This window comes from Trichosurus vulpecula, chromosome 7 (genome assembly GCF_011100635.1).
Source record: "Trichosurus vulpecula isolate mTriVul1 chromosome 7, mTriVul1.pri, whole genome shotgun sequence".
NCBI classification, from domain to species: Eukaryota; Metazoa; Chordata; class Mammalia; order Diprotodontia; family Phalangeridae; genus Trichosurus; species Trichosurus vulpecula.
The window spans coordinates 53,777,394-53,792,993 of record NC_050579.1 but is presented as its reverse complement, the minus strand read 5'-3'; the positions used below and the strand labels follow the sequence as shown (position 1 = coordinate 53,792,993).

General features: G+C 41.6%; 1 protein-coding gene across 2 annotated transcripts in view; it reads left to right on the top strand.

The window, feature by feature from the left end:
• VANGL1 (VANGL planar cell polarity protein 1) overlaps window positions 1-12,257 on the top strand; it is a 68,345-nt gene extending 56,088 nt beyond the window's left edge. Inside the window, exons 5-9 of one of the 2 annotated variants that reach the window (XM_036765968.1) lie at window positions 1,208-1,341; window positions 2,398-2,436; window positions 2,789-2,921; window positions 7,638-7,872; window positions 11,950-12,257. In XM_036765968.1, coding sequence (XP_036621863.1) covers window positions 1,208-1,341; window positions 2,398-2,436; window positions 2,789-2,921; window positions 7,638-7,872; window positions 11,950-12,210 — 802 coding nt within the window. In that variant the 3' untranslated portion in view covers window positions 12,211-12,257. The remainder of the gene's footprint in view (window positions 1-1,207; window positions 1,342-2,397; window positions 2,437-2,788; window positions 2,922-7,637; window positions 7,873-11,949) is intronic. The other variant, XM_036765969.1, reaches the window with a different exon arrangement.
• Window positions 12,258-15,600: the final 3,343 nt, after the last annotated feature.

Sequence of the window (15,600 nt, the reverse complement as noted above, 5' to 3'; positions counted from 1 at the left end):
GGGCACTGGGAAAGTATTCTTCTTCTATGTGACCATAGGCTCCTTAAGGGTAGGGACTATCTTACCCACATTTGTATCCATGGCACATCATGAACATTAAATAAATGTTGTTTAAATTAAATTGATTGAAGGTGGAAGAGGGCACTGTTGTCTGTGTTCCCCTGGGTGGTGATGATGGTGGTCACCAACTTTGAGATCTACCAGTAGGTGGGGATCTTCTGGTAGAGGACTCTTGATTATAAGCATCTAATGACACTTTGAAATTATAAATTCCGTGCTGTCAATCAGACCCTTCCATAACAATGACAGCAACAACAAAAGTAATAGATAGTATTTATGGAGCACTTTAAGATTTGCCAAGTGCTTTACAACTTTATCCTCACAAGGACCCTGGGAGGTAGTGTCTATTGTTTTTCCCGATTTTGCAGATGAGGAAACTAAGGCAGACAGAGGCTAAATGACTTGCCCAAGGTCACACAGCTCATAAGGATATGAGGCCAAATTTGAACTCAGGTTGTTCTGACCCTAGATCAGCAGTGTACCCAGTGAACCACCTAATTACCTCATTGTCCTGTGAATACTGGCTACTCTTAGTTAAGTTCCATCTTCTAAATATTTATTGAGAACCTTGCATGTTCAGATAAATAAAAAGTAGTCATCTGTGCCCTCAAAAAGATTATCTCATTTCAGATGTAGAGATTTCTAAATCAGCTCAACATGTTACAAAGCTCAGTCTCTGTCCTGTTCCCAATAATTTATGGATCCTAGGTTGTCTGCCCCCAGCCTCCACCTCCAGCCAATGCAGAGTTGGGGAGATGGGACCAAAGAGAGTTGGTCAGTTCGGAGGTACTGTTGACCCTGCCTCTGCTTAGGATCAAAGCCTTTGGGCTATACTGAAGACAATTGACTGTAAACCTAGTCTTCTGGAGGAAAACTGTCATTAGTACCTGGAGCTCAGGCTACTGTCCAGATCACTGTTATTATTCTGTATTGTGCCACAGCTTTGCCTTCTACAGGTAACGACAAGCAGCAGTGGACCTTGTGGTGGAGTGATGGCATGTTAGCCGAGCTCCCTGGTATTTTATCACAGAAAACAACTTAGAAAGTAGGAGATTTTTTTCCTTTTGCCCAATTTGTCTTCAAAGCAAACCCCAAAATATCTGGTCATTTGCAAAATGTTTGAATTAACTTTATTCTCTCTTCCCAGCATACAGCGAGCAGCATTGGTAGTTCTGGAAAATTACTACAAAGATTTCACCATCTATAACCCAACCCTCTTAACAGCCTCCAAATCTCGAGCAGCTAAGCACATGGCTGGCCTAAAAGTCTACAATGTAGATGGTATGTTTCTGGAAATGGTTTCTGAGGTTGGATGTGGGGTGGGAAGGGAGGGAAATTGGGGAAAAGAAACTGTTGAGCTTAAAACTTAGAGTCATTTTGGTTCCGCTATCTCTTGGTGTCTGTCTTCTATGGCATTCTCATTTCAGATGAGTTTAAGTGTAGGCAAACATTTATTTTGAAGAAGTGTTGGTTAACATTTTGGCTGTGTTGCACAAAGAATGTCTCTGAGAGTTTGGCCCATTTTCAAAATTAAAATTTAACACTTTTTAAAAATTAAAAAAAGATTGACACTGGCTTATGTTTCCTACCTTCTTCTGGGAATATCTTATAATGGAAGCCTTTCTTAGGAAGGGCATGTTTTAGAAAGTTTGGAGAAATACTTAGGTTCACATAGCCATCTAAGTCAGTGAACACAACTGATCTCACTAGTTAATACTTCTTCCTCATCATATTTGGGGCAGTCCAGGCCTTTGTCAGTTCTCTCTGGGAGATGAACTCATAGGAGTTGGTGGAAGACTTTGCATAGAACCTCCCTCTCTATGTGTACCAGAAGAGGTTAATGCTCTCAACAAGATAGGATATATGGACAGTGTTAGATTGGAGTTTATTCTTTATTTTTGTTTTGTTTCTTTTTAAATGTCCATTTGATTTCTTAGTCTGATGATAAGCTAGAGAGTGAATTTTGTAGGCTCCCTTTTAGAGTATAAACATGAAATAGACATTATATTACGAAAACGGGATAATTTGCTATTAGGTGATATACAAGAAGAGTTAGATGCATTTTGATACAGAGACAAGGGAGGGTGTCAGATGTTCAACTCATACATGGGCTACATATCTTTTTACTTAATAGGTACCATTTTTGCATGTCTTTGAGGTGTTGGTATATTTCCTAAAAGTCGTGGCTGCCATGACACATTCCAGCATAACTTTTATTTTCCTGTGTGTGGTTGGTGTCTCCATGTCTCTTGACATTCTTTTTTCTCTGTCTGTCCTTGTTCTCCCCCTCCCTTTCATGCTCTCTCATTGTTTTGTTGCTGAAATGTGATGTTCCAGCTGCCCTTATGGCCAAACTGAAACTTTATATAACGGATGGTAAGTAACATCCTTAGCGCTCTCTCCTTTTTTTTTTTTTTTTTTTTGGCAAACATTTTAATTGTCTAGGATTCTTCATCCCATTCTTTTTCGCTTTTCACTGATCCAGTTGGGGTTTTATTAAGAATTTCTTTCCTGTCCTAAACTGGGCATATTAGATAAAGATTTAGGGGCTGCTCCACTCTGTGGGGTATTAAGTTGGGATCCTTCCCTTGGGATTTATGTAGAACTGTACCAGTAAGTTTCTTATAGGGTGGAGGGTATTGACAGAATTCGAAGCTTCTCTTTTGCCCTGTGTTCAGGAGATCTGTAGTATTAAAGCTGTTGCTTTTCTACCACTTTTTCCTTGAAGGCCCAGGGAACAATGCTGCAGGCCAGTCTCGGGCTATGATAGCAGCTGCTGCTCGACGCAGAGATTCTAGCCACAATGAATTATATTATGAAGAAGCAGAACATGAACGTCGAGTAAAGAAACGAAGAGCCAGGTACATGACTCTCCCTCACCTTCCTCTTTTTCAATGAGATAATTCAGTTCCATGTAATAAACATTTATTAAAGTGGCAGTATGTTTCAAGTGCTTTGAAAACCTTAAGGCGCCTGTGCAGATGACACTTGTTGCTATTATTAACCCTACTTACACTAACATTTTGTCTCCTGAAATAAACTGGTTCCCAAGCCTGAATGAAATGGTGTTTTGTGAATGTGGTGTCTTCTGGGTTTTGAAGAATCTGTTCATAGATTTGTATCCAGAAGAGACCGCAGAAATCATCTCGGTCAGTCTGAGGCTCCGTGAGATAATGTGGCTTCCCTGAGGTCATACAAGTAGTAAACATCACAGCCTGGATTTGAATCCAGGGCCTCTCTCTCATTCTAGATCTATCAGTCTTTCCACTGGAGTCCTTGATCATGAGTTTTTCAAGGACCATATGACATCACTCTTAATTGTACTGGCACTATGTTTTAGGAAAGATGTTGATAAATTGCAGAGAATTCAAAGAAGGGTAATTAGAATGGTGAAAGTGCCTCCAGCTCATGCCAAATGTGGATTGGTTGAAGGGAACTGGGGAGATTTAGCTTGGAAAAGGGAAGACTTGGGGAAGAGGGTATGTATATGGACAAAAGCTTTTTTTCCAAGCTTTTGAAGAGTTGTTATGTGAAAACAGGGATTACATTTGTTCTACTTGGCCGTATTGAAAAGAATTAGAAGTATCAGGAGGAAGTCCCCAAGCAGAAGATTGAAATTGGGTGTAGGTGTTATAAAGGAAATGCTTCCTAACAATTAGCTGTACAGGATTGGAACATGGACCCCTTGGAAGGTAATGGGTTTGCCCTTATTAGATGTCTTTAAGCAACAGCTGGCTGATCCTTCACAGGATATATTGGTAGAGGGAATTCTTGTCCAGGGAGTGATTGGACTAGATGGCTTGAGGTTCCTTATGTCTCTGAGATTCTAGCGTCCTCTGTTTGGCTTCTCCCCTTCTTTAGATGGATTAGAACAAGGGAGTCTCTTTTTTTGGATACCTTTACTTCCATTGTTCCATCATTTCTGACTAATGTTATACGGCCTCCCTTCTAGAACACATCACATTTCAGGAGTCTTATGAACTCATGGGTTTTTGATGTTGGCCGTAATGCAACTTAGAACATTGTATCCTGTAACTTGCACACAGAGGACTCTTCCTTGGAAGGGGTCGCATATTTATCAAGTAAATAAAATTTACAGTAAATTTGTTTATCAAGTAAACAAAATATAAACCCAGGACCTTGGGGAAATTGTAGCCTGTGGACAAATGTACAGTAAATTGGTAAACAAAATAAATCTTAAACAAAATTTACAATAAATTTGTTTACCAAGTGAATATACAATACAATGATGACTTTGGGAAATTTTTAGCTCAGGGATAAATATATAGTAAATTTGTAATCAAAATAAAAAAAATTTAAAACAAAATTTACACTAAATTTGTGTATCAAGAAAATAAGCTATATACTGATGCCTTTGGGAAATTTTTAGCCCAGGGACAAATATGCAAAATATTGGATAACTATTATAAGTGGGGGTGGGGGATAGGGAAGAATGAACTCTAGTGAATTTTAAATACTCACAAAATGTAACCATGTCAAAAGTGACATACGTGCCTACATACATACATGTGTGTATACATACACACACGCACATATGGAAGGGGGAAAGGATGAGCTGATTGTAATGAGGCTAATGGAGGCTGTAACTTTTAGGGAAAGTACCTTGGAGAAGATAGGATAGAGGAGTAAAAATATTTTTCCATGTTTTTAATGGGTAGTTCTTGGAGGAAAATGTTGATATTTTTGGTACTTCTGGAAAACCAAGGTAAAAAGGAGCCTATAGTGGCCTGAAGGGTGGGTTAAGAGGTGTCAGGGAGAGTGCTTAGACACCTAGAGAGAACAGGAAGAGAAAGGAAGACTAAAGAACAGAAAGAAAGGGGGGGAAGAAGAATCATGAAAGGCCAACCCCTGTTTTCCCTCTAGCTTTTGTGGCTTCCCTGTAGGACTCCAGTTCGATTTCAGCTTGCACGTCCTGTCTGAGGCTCCTGACCGTCACTCTCAGACTATTCACAGCATGCACAGCCAGCATGACACACAAGCCCTTGGCTGGTGGTGTTACCTCAAGGGAGGGGAACCTCCAATCTGGCAGTCACCTCATCTTGGGAGTGGACAGGGTCTCTACTTCCTCTGGCCCCTTTTGATTGCATTTCTGAAGTGGCTCATTACTTCTCCCAATTCCTGTTATTTGATGTGACAGCTTTTCCCTGAGGAGGTTGGGAGGATGAAAGTAAGAAGAGAAAGAGATATTCTCTCCTCGGCTTTGTTTCTCCCCTTAGCTCTATTATTCATCATGAAAAGCACAGGCTTTGTAAGCGAAGGACCAGGATTCGAATGATACCCTTGACTTCTACTACCCCCATGTCCTTGGTTAAGTAACTTCACTCCCTGGGCATCCATTTCCTCATCTGCAAGATAAAGTGCTTTCACTCTGAGGTTCCTTTCCTGTAGGAGCAGAGGACTTTTTTTTTTCCTTTTGTGTGTGTATTTTTAACATTATCCCTGTTATATTGTGTTTTTATTTATTTTGTTAAATATTTCCCAACTACATTTTGATATGTTGGGATGCACTACTATCTCTGGTTTAAAAGATGCTGTTAGACACAGCTGTCTCTGACCTTGCAGCTCAAATTCATTTCTGACAAATCTTTGTTGTTCTCTGTTCCCTAGACCCTGGGAAACCGGCCAGCACATCCTTAAATACAAGGTTTAAGGAACTTGTGTGCGTGTTTTTAATGTTTCCCAGCCCTTCTTTGGCAACACATCCACCATTCCATCTTCCACCTGGAATGCTCTTCCTCCTCACCTTTTCCTTGTTTTCCCAGACAAAAGTGTCACCTCCTTCAGGGGGCGTTTCCTGATCCCTGACGCTGTTAGCACTCCCTCTTGCCCCCGCCCCACTGATAGATTTTGTATTTATATTTAATATTTAAAATATAATATATTTTATGTCTAATATAATGTTTAATATAAATTTATATTTAAATTGTATTTATGTTTTGTATTATTACCTGTGTTCATGTACCCCCTCCCCCAACCAGATTAGAATGTAGCCTCCCTAAGGCCATCCTTCATATCCTTAATACTTGGCACAGTTCTTGGCACAGAGTAGGTGCTTAACATATGCTGGTTGAACTGGGTTGAACTGTTGAAGTCACAAATATGTGGAAATATCTGAAAGGGAGAGTATGTCAGCAGGGTGGTTATGGGAGGGGTAAAAACTCATTCTTGACTGAGAGGGTCAGAGGGCATCCTGGGAGAGGGGGGTCACTTTTTTTTTTTTTTTTGGCTAAGCAGTCGGGGCTAAGTGACTTGCCCAGCGTCACACAGCTAGTAAGTGTCAAGTGTCTGAGGCTGGATTTGAAGTTGGGTCCTCCTGACTCTAGGGCCAGTCTTCTATCCCTGTGCCATCTAGCTGCCCCAGGTCATTGGATTTTGACAAATAGGTAGCTATCTAAGAGGTTGAGATAAGAGAAGGGCAGTCCAGCTATAGAAAGCAGTGTGTACAAAGGGAAACCTTAGGCGTGTTCTGGGGGATGGCGAGCAGTTGATTTGGGCTGGAGCAGAGAGCATAAATCAAGCTAATAAAGGTGGGCTTGTGCCTGCCTGGGGAGAGCCTGGAACCTCAGGGTGACTCCTTGGAACTGGCTCCATGGTCACTTCTCCAGCCTCTCCCGCTTCTCCTGAATATTTTTCTGAGGTGGGTTCAATGATGGCTCATTCCCTTGCTAGTCATGCAGTTTGTTGGCCAATCATTCAATGCCTTTGGACCTCAGTTTTCTCATCTGAGAGTTGAAGAAGTTGAACTAGATGACCTGGAAGGTCCCTCCCCCTCTCTAAATCTTAATCCATGCCCCTGTTGTAGCAGCCAGCTCAGCAGTCTTGCTGTTGAAGATTTCTTGGGCTCTCTTCTGTAAGTAATTAATAATGATAATAATTTATAATAATGGCTAGCTTTTATATAGGGCTTCAAGGTTTGTAAAGCGCTTTGTAAATGTTATCTCATTTGACCCTAGTGACAACCCTGCCAGGTAGGAGTTACAATTATCCGCATTTTACAGATGAAGAAACTGAGGCAGGCAGATGTTAAGTGACTTACTCAGGGCCACCCAGCTAGTAAGTATTGAAGGTAGGATTTGAACTCAGGTCTTCCTGACTCCAGATCCAGTGCTTTATTCACTATGCCACCTAGCTGTTTGCTAAAGAGACTGCCAGTAATGATAATAATAATAACTAATGTTTACATAGAGCTTGCTATGTTTTAGACCTTGTGCTAAGTGTTTTACAATACTCTGGGAAGTAGGTGCTATTATTATCCCCACTTCACAGAGGAGGAAACTGAGGCAGAGTTAAATGACTTGCCCAAGGTCACACAGCTAGGCCATGTCTGAGATCAGATTTGAACTTAGGTTTTCCTGACTCCAGGCCCAGAGGTTTATTCACTATGACATCTTGCTATTTGCTGAAGAGACTGCCAGAAGCCAACGTTTGTGTCTGTTCGAGGAGGTGGGGTTAAGGAATGAAAGAGGAAGAAGTGGCGACTGGAAATAACCTCAGTTTTCCTGTAGAATTAGAGGTGTTCTTGTTTAAGTTATGTATTGATTCCTGTGTTCCTGCAGGCTGGTGGTCGCAGTGGAGGAGGCCTTCGTTCATATCCGCCGTCTCCAGGCAGAAGAGCAGCAGAAGGTCCCTGGAGAAGTGATGGACCCCAGAGAGGCAGCCCAAGCCATCTTCCCGTCCATGGCCCGGGCCCTGCAGAAGTACCTGCGTACCACCCGGCAGCAGCATTATCACACCATGGAGAGCATCCTGCAGCACCTGGCCTTCTGCATCACCAACAACATGACCCCCAAGGTACTGGGCCATTGGGTCTTCTCTTGCTCCCACCCCTTGGCTGCTCAAACAGCTGGGTTGGCTTCCCTTTTGTTTGTAACCTTATGTTTTCCCCGTCAATAAAATTTGATTCAGTTTAGCCAGTATTTATTAAATGCCTGCTTTGGTGCAAACACCAAAAAGGAAGAGTCAGCTCTTGCCCTCAGAGAACTTCCATTCCACTCAGAGAAGAGAATGCAGTTAGTAATGATACAATGTATTTCTGTCACCTTTCTGAAATGGTGGGGACAGTTAAAACATCAAAACCAAAGTAAGTAAAAAATACAAGTTGTTGCTGGGTGTGATATCTCACACACACACACACACACACACACACTCACTTGTAAACTCTGCTACCGGGGGATGCTGAGGCTGGTGGCTCACTTGAGTTTGGGAGTTCTGAGATATAATAAAGCTAAAACTGACTGAGTGTCTGTAATAAGTCTAGCACTAATATGGTGAGCAGGGCAGCTAGTTGGCATAGTAGATAGAGTGCTAGGTCTAGTCAGGAAGACTGATCTTCCTGAGTTGAACTCTAGCTAGCTTTGTGACCTTTGGCAAGTCACTTAACCCTGTTTGCCTCAGTTTCCTCATCTGTAAAATGAGCTGGAGAAGGAAATGGCCAACTACTTCAGGATCTTTGCCAAGAAAACCCCAAATGCAGCCACAAAGAGTCAGGCTCAATTGAAAAACAACTCAACAACAAAATAACAAAAATATGGTTAGCCCCTAGGGAAGGGAAATTGGGTATCAGGCTGCTTAAGGAGGAGTGAACTACCACAGCCAATTAGCAGAGGGACTGTTCACTGGCCACTGTGTTTTCAGCCTCAGCAAAACAGAAAGCTCCAATCTTAAACAAGAAAGAAAGGAGGGACAAAGGGAGGAAAGGAGGAAGAGGAAAAGAGAAATATGCTCATCATTAAAACAACAAATCTGTCTTTTAAGTCTGGTTTCAAGTGTGGTAAGATACTACAGCCTAGAGTCACTTTGGTGTCCATCCACCCATCCATCCTTTATATTGAAACTTTAGTGCCTTGGTTTGGCTGTGATAGCCCTGTGTTGTTGGCATGCTGGGTATGAGTGTATCTCAGTATGTGCATGTTTTTGTCAGTGGGGATCATGGGATCTCAGAATCATACATCTAGAACTATAAAGGACCTCAGAGACCATCTAGTCTGACCCCTTAATTTTATAGGCAAGGGAACTGAAGACTCTGGAGGTTGGGACTTTTTAAAGGTTGCATTGTAAGTGTGACAGGTAAGATTTGAACCCAGAACCTTAGGTTCTTAGAGCTGATTTTACTCTACTATGCCAGACTACCTCTCTAATTAAAGAAATGCACACGAAGGCTTGGTGCAAGAGTCTCTGTAATTAACAGTCCTGTATATAGAGGTGTTATTGACTTGGTTGATGTCTGCACACCTAAGCCTGAGAGAAGCTCTTCACTATGAAGAACACTGAGGAACTTTTTTCTTTGACTCCTTCATGTGGAAAGAAATCAAGTTCTTCCTCATTTGTTTCCTCTTCTATTTCCTTTCCACTTCATCTTTTGAAGTTTCCTCTCACTATTGTTAGCACATCTTTGCTGGTTGTCATTATCGAAGTTGTTCTTTGTTTTGGTCATTGAAGATCTGATCCCCATGTCCCTGCCCTAAAGAGGTCGCTTTCCCTTCTCCGGCGCCCAGAAGGCTTTCGCCATATCCTTGTCATGTCTGTTATTGTGGTATTTTAGACCTTAGTGGGGCAATAGAGCACACTCTGCTCCTCAGATTCCTCAGATACTAAGATGGCACATTCCTCTTGCCCTGATGTAGGCTACGGGCTGGCTCTCATGGAGTAGAAACTTAAGACAATAGAGTTGCCAATTAAAAAAAGGGATGAACAAAAGAACAACTTCTCCATCTGTCACAAGCTGTGGGAATAGTGATTTGAACACAACTGATAATATCTGGAGAATCCTCCCTAAGGTCTATGGGGGAGAGCACAGTTTGCTGCCCCAGATGTTTATATCAAAGGAGTTGGGAGTTCTTTGTGGTCCTAGGTAGTAGTCATCCATCTCTCTAAAAAGGTGGTTTAAAATGATTCCACCCTCCATCCCCCAAAGATCTCAGTAATTACATAAATACATCATCTCTCAAAGCCTCTTCTCCTTAACTTTGAACTGTCCTGGGGCATCTTTTTGGTTCAGACATGTCATGTCATCAGGATAAAGTGCTAGTGAAGAAACCCCCTCTTCTAGGATAGATCTGAAGCTGTTCTATAACTTACAGTTTGACCTAGGCCACTGAGGAATTAATTGATTTGCCCAGGGTCATTCATCTGGTGTGTATGGCATAGATGGGGCTTGAACCCAGGTCTCCTGGACTTTGAAGATGGCTCCCCTATTCACTACACTACAGTGTGTTGAGGATACAAAGATGGAATGCCTTCACTATTCACAAGCCATAGGACTAGTGATTCGAATACAACTGTAAATAATCTGAGAGTCCTACCAAGAGATCTGGGGACAAAACAAACAAAAACAGGCCCAAACAAAATGACGCAAAATGTTTTGGTGGCCTTCATGTAATTCATTTCTACTTTCTACCCCACAGAGTGTCCTGTGTCGGTCAGAATAGAGTCAGATGATGGTACAGCAGGAATGAGGGTAATGATGCCATTTAGGAACATCCTTAATTAGAGACAGATCAGTGAACTTGAGACTCCTTCATCTCTAATTAATCCTAAAGTCACTCGTGTTGTGGCGTTAATAAAGAGTGCCAGGGTAGAGCCTGGCAAATATTGGCTGTTCTTATGCCAAAAGATGTATCATCATACCTGTGGGACAGGACAGTGCTTTCCAACCTTCCTTAGCTAGCATTCATAATAATTCTGTCATTTCTATGACACTTTAAGGCGTAAAAAGTATTTTATGTATGTTAACTCATTTAGTCCTCACAACCCCGTGAGGTATGTAGTATTATTATCCTCATTTTACAGATGCGGAAACTGAGGCAGTTAAATGAGTTGCCCAGGGTCACACATCTAGTAAGTGTGTGAAGCAGGATTCAAACTCAGGTCTTCCTGACTCCAGGCCCAGTGCTCTATTTACTCTGCCACCTTGCTGTCGTCTTAATACGTGTTGCTTCTGCAAACTTAGTGGGTCAAGCGATCACTCAGCAAAGCTTTATTAAACGCCTACTATGTACCAGGCACTGGACACTATGCACTCTGGGGATACAAAAAGACTCAAAAGACAGTCCCTGCCCTCAAGGAACTTAAAATCTAAAGGGGGAAACAACATGTAAACATACATACATATTCATATATACATGCATATGTATGCATATAATATGCACACACATACACACATACTGCATACAGATATACACATATATATATGAAATATGTACATATATACCTACATGTGCAGAAATACGTGTGTGCCTACATGCAGTCACATGTATGTATATATGTGCATACATACATGCATGCATACACACATATATATGTATATATGTTTATGAAAGAACCTATATGCAGGATAGATATACAGATTCATGATTTTATTGGTATGGACACACTTCTCATTGGTATAAATTCCACACCTTCTGTGATAGTTCATCCTATGTGACTTCAACTTTGCTATTAAGGGTTTTCTCTTTTTCCATCATCTCTCCATCCATCAAACCAACCACCCACAGTACTGTCTTCCATCACATAAATCAAAACATGCATCTGCCCAAACATGTAAACATGTACTCACACACCAGCTCTCACCATCATTCCACCATGATATTTCATCACCTAAGCCCTTCTTTAAAAAAAAAAATTAAAGGGGAGTAAAGAAATCTGCAATGAATGGCTCTGGATCAGCCCCTCCCCCTCCCCACTATGTTCCAATGAACTGGTAGAGAAACAACAAGATAAGATTCTAATTGAAATGTTTTATTTGATTGGGGGAATACGGGTGTCCCTGGGGATAAAAACTGCAGTCGAACCGAAAAAGACAAAACCAGACAACAGTCTGGAGAAGAGATTTGCTCTTTTCCTGATGAACTTTTCCTCTGTTTTCTTCAGGCATTCCTTGAACGTTACCTCAATGCCGGCCCAACCCTTCAGTATGACAAGGATCGATGGTTCTCTAAGCAATGGACACTCGTTAGCGAAGAAGCTGTCACGAATGGACTGAGGGATGGAGTTGTTTTTGTACTTAAGTGCTTGGACTTCAGCCTTGTAATTAATGTGAAGAAAATCCCATTCATCGTGCTTTCAGAAGAGTTCATAGACCCCAAATCTCATAAATTTGTCCTTCGCTTACAATCTGAGACATCAGTTTAAAGGTTTTATATTTGTTGCTTTTAAATATATATATATATTATATTGTGGGATTTTTCTCTGGTTTTGGTTTCTCCGATGCTGACTGAAACTGGCAGATGACAGACCAGTATTCTTTGACCATCTGCACTTTATTTGGAAGAAGGTAGGGGACACCTGTCCTGAAGAGAGACAACAAGAGGCATGGCTCCAGTAGTTGACCCTCCTACAGAAGCCTTCTCACCTTTTTGCCAGAGTCTTATAGATAGCTGTAAACCAAATTGGCGTGTTCATGGGAACCTTGCCTTATAGCAGCTAGTCCTCTATTTCAGTGTCATTCAATCCCACCTCGTCACCCCCTCCCCCCTGTTCTCTTCCCTGTCATCTCCACCCTCCATCCCACTGGGTCCACTTAATGTACCCACAGGTTCCTAGAGAAGCGCCTCTCCTTGCTGTAACACTCCTGGTGTATAATCAACAGGGCCCAGAGTTCACACTTGGAACGAAGTGACCCTGACTGGCCCAGAAAAGACAAGAAGTTGGTCTGCCCAGCCTGTATTGTATGTAAAATTCCAGCACTGCTTCATGATCGTGGGCCATTGGCCATGACAGAAAATGCCTTTCTTTTTTCATCTTTGCTGCCTTCAAATCCATCGAAGAAATCACAGTGAATAAGTGCACTACCAGATTGTGGTTTTTGCATTGTTTGAAACCCCCTCCCCACCTTCCCTCACCCCCACTCCTCACTTCCCAAAGATAACTACTTTGTTCTGTTTGTCTTACTTAACCCTGCTTCCATCTTGCTTGGGAGCACCCCTTGGTCTAAGGCTGTTATTGCTGGCTCTTCTCCTTAGAGCTGCGAGGAATAAGTAGGGTGAAGCCTCAGCCTTTGAGTACGGGCCTCCATGGCCTCTCTTCACCTGCACTCATTGTAGATTTGCACACACTCATAATAGCTACTTAGAAGATGCTCGCATAAATCTCCCTGCCATTAGTCCTGCATCTCTACTTCTTTTGAGATAGGCCACCGACAGAGGAGAATTCCATTCAAATTCAACAAGCAATTACAAAACACCTACTGTGTACCAGGAATTATAGATTGTAAAGCTGAGGTTTTGAGATGGGCAAGTATGGCTGAGAGTCATCCATCTTTGGGGGGGGGGGGGAGAGAGAGAGAGAGAGACAGAGAGAGTGAGAGAGAGAGAGAACCTTCCTCCAAGGTTGCCCTGCTAAGAAAGATCAAACCATATCTACTGTAATGGTAGCTAACTACATCACTTCCTGTTTATTTTCTGACCACCTTCACTGTGTGGCTTTTTGCCTCCTACTTACTACAATGGAGAAGGGGAGTTATTTTGGCACCTCTTGTGGTCTTTAAACTAGTTCCATGGTGGGATGGGGTGGGATGGGCTATCAGAGAGGGCTCACATGTTGCTCACATGTAACTTGTTTTCAAGGGGCTCTTTTCCCAGCTATGTGACTGGAGGAGCTGTTTTTAGCGGATCACCAGCCATGGTGCTGAAAGAAGCCTGACCCTGTCAAGACATTGCTGGGGGTGCAAAGCTATTCAACACTGTGTCTCTCAGGCAGGGCCATCTTGGAGCAGAAGCATCTTTTGTCTCCAGCTCCTGTGTTTCCACTTTTACAATTTTACTTTAAAGCATTCAGTATTGTTTTACAGCCAGGTTTTTCGGGGCCACTGTTATATTACATTGTCTAAGATGATTTAGGTGTCAGTGTGCATCGATTTAAGAACGCTGTTTTGTATGTTTTTATGATTGCTCAGTACCTTTTGTATCCTTAAAAAATGTCTTTGGAGGTTTGTATGACACCAGTTACCGAAAATTAGACTGCATTCTTGGGTTGGCAGTGTTGTTTTAGTTCTGCAGTAAAAAGGGTAAGAGGAAAGGGAGAGTCTGGGGCTTGGCTCAGTGTCAAAATCCACTATTCAACTCCTAGGACCCTCCTGCTTGTAGGAAATACATATCACTCAAACGTGGTGCTGCTCACCTTTGGGATTTTGCCCTCAAGATCTCCTCAGAACTGGAAGTTGCTTAAAATACTCAGTCACCTTCTCAGGAAATATATTTTGTGGTATGGGAATGGGATCTTGGTACATAAAGGTATGTTCTAGTACTGAGTACAAAATAGACGGGCAGCTGCTGGATAGTAAACACATATCCTTTAAAAGGGCCATGGAATCCTGTGCCCTTTAAGGGAATGCTAGCAAGACAAAACTCCTGGCCTTTAAAGAGAATTCCTTTGTGTTGTTCTTTATCAGCCCTTTCTTAGCTAACCTGGCCCCATTAGCTAAATTGGGCCATCTTTCCGCCCTCTCTTAGTGCAATTTCTCATTTGAATTTCTCCAACTTTAGGATAGATGAGTTCATTTTCACTCTCTGCAGAATCCCTATCATTTGTGCATTTCCAGCACTATTGGGAAAGACTAAAACTGAGAAACTCATTTTCCCCTTGAATCCAGACCATATATAGGAAATCATTTGTTTCTCTGAAGAAACACTTTTTAAAAATGGAACTTGGATTTTTAGGACTAACTTGGGTTGAGTTTCTCATGGATATGATAAAGTGAAGTTCTTTTGCACTATATTGGATACTATATTTGTATCTCTTAGGATTTAGGGAATAGATACAATGAAAGCAGTTGGCATATGGTACTGCAAAGCCAACTTTCTGAAACAGTACAGCTGTTACAGTTTTCTTATTTTAGCCTTCTGTCGTGCCCTGTGACAAATATATACATATATACATACACACGTGTATACATACATGTGTATATACACGCAGATGTGTAACCACATACACGTGTGCATACGTGTGTGTATATACATACATATACACATATATTTTGAAGGTAAAGGGTCTTCAGTTCAGCTAAAAGAAGTTTCAGATTGCCTTTAAATGCTATTTTTACTTCCTTTCTGCCATACCTACTAGCTGTAGCATTCAAGTTTACAAAAGATAAATGCACAAACCGCTCACAGACTTTACAAAGATTATGTACATCTGGTTTTTCCTCCCTGGTGATTTATTAAGGGATCACTCAAAATCAAATGTGTCTCTAGTATACAAGTCACAATATGGCATACTTCTTAAGCACCAGCCCTACTGTGTTTTCAGCCTCCTTAGTATTACCCTGAGCACCCAAAGCCTTCTTTGCTTTTTAGAAAGTTGAACAATGGAACTCAAGAGAAATGGAATCCTTTACTTTTAGAGCTGGAAGGAGCCATAAAGATCTTCTAGGCCATTTTCCACATTCTATGAAAAAAGAAACCTAGAGTAAGGAACTTTCCCAAGGTCACAGCTAGTAGCCAGTGGTAGGGCTGAGATTAGACTCCGAGTCTTCTTAGAATAAGGAGTTCTTTCCACTGTCCCTGTTAGCTCAAATTGAAAAAC